Source organism: Lutra lutra, chromosome 14 (assembly GCF_902655055.1).
Source record: "Lutra lutra chromosome 14, mLutLut1.2, whole genome shotgun sequence".
Taxonomy (NCBI): Eukaryota; Metazoa; Chordata; class Mammalia; order Carnivora; family Mustelidae; genus Lutra; species Lutra lutra.
In genome coordinates, this window is record NC_062291.1 from 69265110 (window position 1) to 69273336 (window position 8227).

Below are 8227 nucleotides of genomic sequence, written 5' to 3' on the forward strand. Positions count from 1 at the left end.
GTTTCTAGTGCAATATTTAGGCTGTGCTGATTTGACTTTTGTCGTCTTTTGTAGACGAGCTCATCTGCGCCTCTGTTTAGAACGCTTAAAAGTTCTGATTCCACTAGGACCAGACTGTACCAGGCACACAACACTTGGTTTGCTTAACAAAGCCAAAGCACACATCAAGGTGAGAATTTCTTTCGTATTTGTACATTATTGTCTCAGCCCTTGTTTCATTATAAGCAATGATTCCTGTTCATAAACATCAGCTAGCTCACTGTGCCCTCCTTAATAACTGACCTCAAGAGGAATCTTCCTGAAAACTTTTCAGCTAATCTGATGGGAGCAACATAACCTGATTAAACTAAATTGTTTTGACAGCATGGCCATCTGAGGAGCTGGGAATACTAGGAAAATAACAATTACTCTGCTGATCTGCAGAAGGGAGGCAATTGTGCCCTCTGGTGGAGATTACATTGTTTGGCTCTGTCCTCCAGTATTTTTCCATTGAACTACAGCGCAGAGCAAGTTTCTCTGTCATGGAGATAACTTCACAGACTTTGCGAACTCCATACCGTTACAGTCATGTAGCATTCATTACGCACAGACAGAAAAGAAAAAAGGAAGAAAATTATTTTTGATGTTTAAAAATACGTATTTATGTATGTTTTTAGATACACACACGTATATACCTGTATATTCAGATCTTCTCTGCCAAAGAAGAAAACTTTTAAGATGTTAGGTAAGAATGAATTTTATTGTTTGTACTGGACCGTACACAAGTATCATTTTATCATTTTAGAAACTTGAAGAAGCTGAAAGGAAGAGCCAGCACCAGCTAGAGAACTTGGAACGAGAACAGAGATTTTTAAAGCGGCGATTGGAACAGCTGCAGGGTCCTCAGGAGATGGAACGAATACGAATGGACAGCATTGGATCGACTATTTCTTCAGATCGTTCTGATTCAGAGCGAGGTAGGCCGTTTGCTTCTTCCCTAATGAAATACGAAGCATCCCTGTATCTAAATTTAGGCAGGGTACGTTGGAAAGCCCTGTATTTGCTTTCTTCTCTTCAGCCAGTGCTGCACCATTCTGGATTTTGTGCAGTCACAACGTGGTCTAGCAATGCCTGATGAACTATAGAACTTTTTTTTCCTTTATTATGTAGGTACGTATTTTTAACTTTCTCCTTTGAAACAATTTTTTGAAAGATTTTATTTATTTGAGAGAAACAAAGATAGTGACAGAGAACATGAACTGTGAGGAGGAGAAGCAGACTCCCCACTGAGCAGGGAGCCCAATGCGGGGCTCAATCCCACGACCCTGGGATCATGACCTGAGTGGAAGGCAGACACAACCAACGGAGCCACCCAGGCGCCCCTCTACTTTGAAACAATTTTAAACTTAGAGAAAAGTTGTGTCTTCTGTAGAAAATGGTAGAGTTCTCATATACTCTTCACCCAGGTTTCCCTACTATTAACATCTTTTGTAGACATAATAGTTACTGCAACCAAAATTAACATTCATGTAATATTATTAATCAATAGACATTACTCATATTTCACCAGTTTTCCCACTAATGTCCTTTGTCTGACCTAGGATCCGATGCAGGATCCAACATTGCATTCGGTAGTTCCTCAGTCTCTATGACCATGACAATTTTGAAGAATACTGGCCAGTTATTTTATATAGCGTCTTTCAAGTGTCTGAGGTTTTCTCATTATTAAGTGGAAGTTTTACATTTGGGAGGAAGAAATATCACAGAAGTGATGTTGTGCTCTTCTCAATTCATTGCATTAGGAAGATACATGCTGTTATGTTTTGTAACTGGTCATGTTCATTTTTATGTCTTTTTTAAAGGCCACACCCTTCATTTCTCTTTCCATCTGTCCCAGACTGTTTGTCTTTGGCAGAATGAAAGACCAAGAACAAACCAGGCATTTTGTTTGAATTTTACTGATCTGTTCATCTAAAGCTCCTACCACATCAGGCCTCACAACACAATAGAAGATCCCAGAGGTGAACTCTCATGATTTTAAGCTTTATATTAGGGAAAATAGAGCTCATGAGATCTTGAGGATTCTAAAACAAAGAATTGTTTGTAGAATTTCTTTTGACTTTTTATATGGAAGTTTTCAAACGTACACAAAAGTAGAATAGAATATTGAATTCTCATGTACCCATCATCCAGTTTCTTATATTCCATAGAAGCGTTTCAAATTGATTTTTGATCCCTTTTAGCACAACCCTAGGAGTCCTTGGGTTTGTTGTTTTGCTATGTAAGTTTGTTTTTATGTGGCACTCAATTTCAGAGGACAAAAGTTTATCAGAGGCAGCAGCAGGAACCTTGGGGACATTCTGCATCTGTGTCTGACAGTTGTAGCAAGAATGACCCCAAATTAAGAGGCAGACCTCGATCCTAGTCTTTCTTCTACTGGTTAGTAGCTGTCTGACTTTGTTAGGTCTACAGGTTTTAGCTGCCCTTCCTGCTGTTAACTCCTCCTTGTACCCACCCCACCTCCAAATTTGAGAAAGAGTGTGTCTTCATCATTATAGTTCCCATTTTTTTTTTAGTAGTCCCCATGTGCTAGAACCTCTTTTCCTGTTCTTATCTAGAAGCTCTCTTTCCCAGTATCATAGGGGACTTTTAGTGCGATCTCCAGTCCATTTGGCTAGAGCTAGAGCAGTCTCTCATTTTACTTTGTGATGAGTCCAGCGAGCTCTGTTGGATAGGGTGTTTTGATTCTATTTTCTAATCGTAGGTTGGATGAGTATTCTGTGATACTGGGAAAGACCAAATAGCCTGTGAAGCATTATGCATGTGAAACAAACAGTTATGAATTCATAAGATTGTTTGGACAGCTTGTTTGGACAGATGCCTGCATTTCAGAAACATTTCTAAAACTTTTTGAAGCAACAAGCCCTTTTGAAAATAATACTCTTTGAAATAACTTACTCTGTCTTCTTGGGCTCAGCAAGAATTCACTTTTCCTAAAGCAGTTGTGATCAGTGTGAACCCTTAGAGTCAGTGCCAGATACAAAACATCAGACTTTGAGCTTAAAAGAACTGAAGAATCTTGAGTTCATTCTGGCTGTTATGGGAGAGAACAGTTTTTCAACTGCCTTTTGTTTTTTAAAATGTATACTGTATTTTATGTAGTATCGGTGATTGCATATGTAGTATTTAACAAAGTGTCGATAGCCAGTCATATATGTATGTATTTATTTATTTATTTTTAAAGATTTTATTTATTTATTTGACAGAGATCACAAGTAGGCAGAGAGGCAGGCAGAGAGAGAGGGGAGAGGAAGGGAAGCAGGCTCCCTGCTGAGCAGAGAGCCCGATGCAGGGCTCGATCCCAGGACCCTGAGACCATGACCTGAGCCTAAGGCGGAGGCTTAACCCACTGAGCCACCCAGGCGCCCCATCCAGTCATATATGTATGTAGGGATTAAAAATCATGTTTGATTTTGAAGTAAAGTTAACCATCACTGAAATGCCTTTGCTATTATCTTTGCTATAGATCTCACTATAATCCAGAGACTTTTCAGGCTCATACCCTCATTTCAAGCTATATTTCATTCAAGAAAATTAAATCGAATTGAATAGAAATCCCTCAGGTTCACTCTATAATGACTGGCTTAGTTTGGTTGCTGAGTAGTCAGAGGTCTTTGTGATGAATCCTAAAAGTCTGTAGAACTGTCTGTAGAATGAGACTGCCAAAGGCAAGAATAAAATGGATAAATTTTCTAGTTCACCTATACTAAACTAATGCTTTTTTCCCTCTTTAAGGCAACTCTGATTAATAACACTGAGAATTAGTTTCTAGTTTAATGCAAAACAGATGGAGTTAAAGCACTTGGGGTTGGGATTTTTTTAATATTAAGCACTAATTCCCAAATAGGCTGAGTTCTTTTGGTGGGAGGGCCAGACGGACTGGCGTCAAAGGCTTTAGTAAACTTGCTGATTGAGACCACCACTGGTTACCAGACATTCCCCTTTACAAAATGTATCCCTGTGTCTCTTCACCTTTAGTTACTTCTGTTCTCCAGAGATCACGGATAAGAAGCTTATATAATTATTTTACACTACAAAAACATAATCACTTTTTCTTATGCCCTTTTCTCATTACTTTTTGAAAGTCCAGATTACTAATGTTCTTCTTTTTCTCTCTTTGGCAGAGGAGATTGAAGTGGATGTTGAAAGCACAGAGTTCTCCCATGGAGAAGTGGACAATATCAGTACCACCAGCATCAGTGACATTGATGACCACAGCAGCCTGCAGAGTATTGGGAGTGACGAGGGTTACTCCAGTGCCAGTGTCAAACTTTCGTTCACTTCCTAGAACCCAGCATGACATAACAGTGCAGGGCAAGATATTCACTGGGCCAACTCAATCCAAACAATCTCTTAAATTGGGTTCATGATGCAGTCTCCTCTTTAAAACTAAACAAAACTATACTTGAACAAAAGGGTCAAAAGACCTCTACTTAAGCAAATACTTAGCAAAAAGTGGGGCAGAGCCTCCCCAGCAGAACAAATACTCAAAATATTCATATTTGAAAATCTGTTTCTAATGGCAGCAGAAAACTTGGTGAAATTTTCTTGATTTAGTTTATTTGAAAGAGGACATTGGAGATTCTGTCCTCTTTTTCTTCTGTGGTTTGCTCATAATACAATGAGTAGACACATTTAAGGATGGGGTTATGAACCCTTCCTGAGTTTTATGGTCCTAAAAACAAAGTCAAACCTATAGTAATGAGAAGACAAGATAATCAGGCATTAACTTGGATAGCTAAAGAGCTATTAAAACTCAACCTGGGACAGCTTATCAGGAAGCCTGTGGATGATCAATTCTTGGGGGGGGGGGGGGGAAAGCAAGCTCATTTCATGCTCTGCAAAAGGAGAGACTCCCATGAAGCCTTTTGAAAGGGATCATCATGCAGCTCAGCTTTCTGTTGGATTCCATGCTAAGCAAGCTAACCTTATCCTGCATTGTGATCAGTAGGGCACCCCACCGCCAGCTCCACAGTCAGCCGCCCTTAGGCCCTTGGGCAGCATGGGGGCAGTAGGACAGCCTCTACCACACAGGGCCTAGGAATTCGGATTGAGGGGCCAGAAGGAAAAAGCTCTCCATGCCTCTGTGTCTGCGTGGGCCAGAAGAATCGTGCACGCAGATTAGCAGGCCAAGGTCTGAGCCACGGCAGCATTTTTATTTCAGATTTTGATAACTGTTTGTATGTGTTGAAAACCAAAATGACATCTTTTTAAAGCTTGTCCATAAAGAACATAGATGTCTTTTATAGTGGAAAAACACATGGGAAAATAAATCATCTATTTTGATGCAGCATTTGATAATGATAAAACACCTCACACCTCACTCTTTATAGTGCACAAAATGAATGAGGTCTGGGCTAGGTAGAAAAAAGGTCAGTGCTGTTTTTATTTTCTTTTAGAATCATTACCTTTTACCAGCTTTTAACCATCTGATATCTATAGTAGACACGCTATAATACTTAACATAGTTGAGTTCGGCACTTGTCTCGTTTTATTGTAAAGATTTGCTTTCATTTTCCTACCGGCAGTCTCTCTCCTTCCTCACAGTCCCACTGTGCAGGTGCTGTTGTTGCTCTTCCCAATATTTTCAGAAACGTTTTAAGTGAAATTTCTTTTCTAGCCTGCACTTTGATGTCATGTGTTACCTTTGTCTTTCCAAATCCAAGGTGTTCACCCCACCCCACCCCACCCCACCCCACCTTCTCCTTGACCCCAGGAAGCCTTCTTGGACCCCCTTACCCCTGGCTCTTTGGACTTTGTATACTTTGAATAATTTAACTACCCTTAATTACTTAAAAAAAAAAAGCTTTATGATTTTCATAACTTATTGCTGATTTTAATGGGTTGTTAATTTCAGTCCTGTAGTTTTATTTTGTTTAGATAGGGCTGGGCAAGGAAAAAGAAAATAAAGACCACCATATGTAGCAGTGCAGTTGAGTTGTGTGTGTAATGTTAGACTATCCTTTGTAAGTAGCACTTTGACAGCTTTCACTGCTTCTGTGTATGAAGTGTACCATCTTGGTCACACACAAGGCCTCAGCATATACTTGTTTGTGCTCTTCCTGTGCCTCCGAAAACATTTTATCCTTGACTGTGCTATGTTTGAGTGGAAGAAACCCTTTGAAGTAGATGTGTGAAAAACTGCATGCCTTTAGAAGCCCATTATTAGAACTTGCTACTTCAGGTGCTGGGGACTTCATGAAAAACATGATAAATTCATTTCTCTGGCCCAGGTCAATTATTTTTGGTTTCACTTATAATTGCTCCTGGCTGGGTCAAGATGTTGCTCTATGTATTTGCTCACTTTTGACTTTCCCAAGGGAAACAGTTTAAAGACTCTGCTAACTACCATGATAGTAAATGGAAGCCAATGACTAAGCTTCCATTTTGTTGTTCTCACGGCATTCACTGGCATCACTTGCCTAGGGCTGGAGTTTCGGACGCCATTCAGGAGACCTTGAGGTGCTGCCATTTTGTTGTATATGTACAGGTTGGTGGTCTGGAAAGCCTTTGTCACAAATCTATAGTAACTATTTCAACTGCCCTCTAAATTACTCTTTTCCTGGGTTTGTTTACCTTGTGGGAGGGGAGTGGATTGTATGATGAGTAAGAAGTATTAATTTTTTAAAAGACAAATCGACTTTGAAGATATAAAAGTTAATTGCAAGAAATAAAAATTGTGAACGAAGAACACCCGAGTGCTTTTTGTCCCACCCTTCTCTATGAAGGAAAAAATAAGAATGAGCATCCACACCTTGAGAAGCAACTATCCCCTACATGTTTAAGTTGATACGACTTCAGTAGTCCAGAATTAATGGCAATTTGAATCATTGCCATTCCTGTTCTGTAATTTAAACAGGTGCCTTCTTGACTGATAACTCCACGTAATCTAACTGCAGATGGTTTAACGTACCCGATAATCTTAACTGCTTCAGGTAGGACACAAAGCCATTTGTTATTATCTGTTCTTAAGGACTTTTTTGGGTATCCCTTTGGCTACAAATACCCATTTAAATTGAAAATAAGTCTGGAAGTTCCCGTTTAGTCCCTACCCACTGAGTTAAGGTACCCTTTATGTAAAATGCCTGAGTAATATACTAAGAGAGGTAAGTCTTATTTCAGTGCATATTTATTACCAAAGAAGATTCTGATGAAGTCAGACTGTAGCTTCTGGTTAGAATAGGTATGAGGACTCTGGTAGAAATAACTTTTCTAGTCCCCACGATGGTAGCTTTTAGCATTATGAAGAGATTTTAAAAGGCAGTGAGGATTATTGAGGCAAAATTTCCTAACCTAAGGCCACACTGCCTCCTGGGTCATTTCTCACAAGGAAATCATTTAACTTATTGGAGAAGGTTCTTTGGTAAATTTGTTTTCTTCCACTTGAAGAATCAGGAGCTGCCTTTTCCCCCTTTCTTTTATTATCCTTACATCTCAAAAATTCCATACTCCCTACAAACAGCAGCATAATCTGGGAAGAACAGGGTTCTGGGGGGTCACATTTAAATACTGGTTCTAATATTTGCTATGGACTCTGGGCAAGTTAATTTCTTCATGGAGCCTGTTTCCTCCTGAAAAGTCGTTACAAATACTACCTCTATTTTGAAAGGTTGTAAGGATTAAAACATATATGTAAATCCCCACACATATTCAACCTAGGAGTTTGTAGCACCAAAAGAAAAATAAGGTTTGTACTTCTCCTTTCTCTGATGAATGCAACCTTCTAATTTCTTCATCCTTAATCTTGAATTTTAGTTATTCTCTGGGTCTTGCAGAAAAAGACAATTTTAATACATAAAATGGTTCACTTTCATAGAATTCCATGACAGGTTATACTTTGTAAGAAGTCAATTTTGATGTCCTATAGAATTTTTTAAATAAAGACTTTGTAAGATTGACGTATCAGCGGTTTTAGTGATTACCTGGATCTTTCTAAAAAAAAAAAAAGACTAACCCGAGCTTCAGTCTGTTAAACACTAGTAGTAACCACTGCATAATGCCCTAGTTAATATTTAATGCTGGCCTTGCCAAGAAAAAATCTTGGCCCATGGACTGGATCTAAGAGGAAACTGGTTTTCTTGTGGAATACATCTGATTCTTCCAAATAAGTGTAGTTCAAGATACAGGTACTGGCTGACAACCTCACTTCTTGGTGGTTTTACCTTCCTATACCATCATAAATTATTAG

The 8227-nt window shown here is 39.1% G+C and overlaps 1 protein-coding gene across 2 annotated transcripts in view; it reads left to right on the forward strand.

The window, feature by feature from the left end:
* MXI1 (MAX interactor 1, dimerization protein) overlaps nucleotides 1-4843 on the forward strand; it is an 81926-nt gene extending 77083 nt beyond the window's left edge. For both annotated transcript variants that reach the window (XM_047702452.1, XM_047702453.1), the window contains exons 4-6: nucleotides 55-169; nucleotides 785-956; nucleotides 4164-4843. In XM_047702452.1, the coding sequence (XP_047558408.1) occupies nucleotides 55-169; nucleotides 785-956; nucleotides 4164-4327 (451 nt within the window). In that variant the 3' untranslated portion in view covers nucleotides 4328-4843. The remainder of the gene's footprint in view (nucleotides 1-54; nucleotides 170-784; nucleotides 957-4163) is intronic.
* Nucleotides 4844-8227: the final 3384 nt, after the last annotated feature.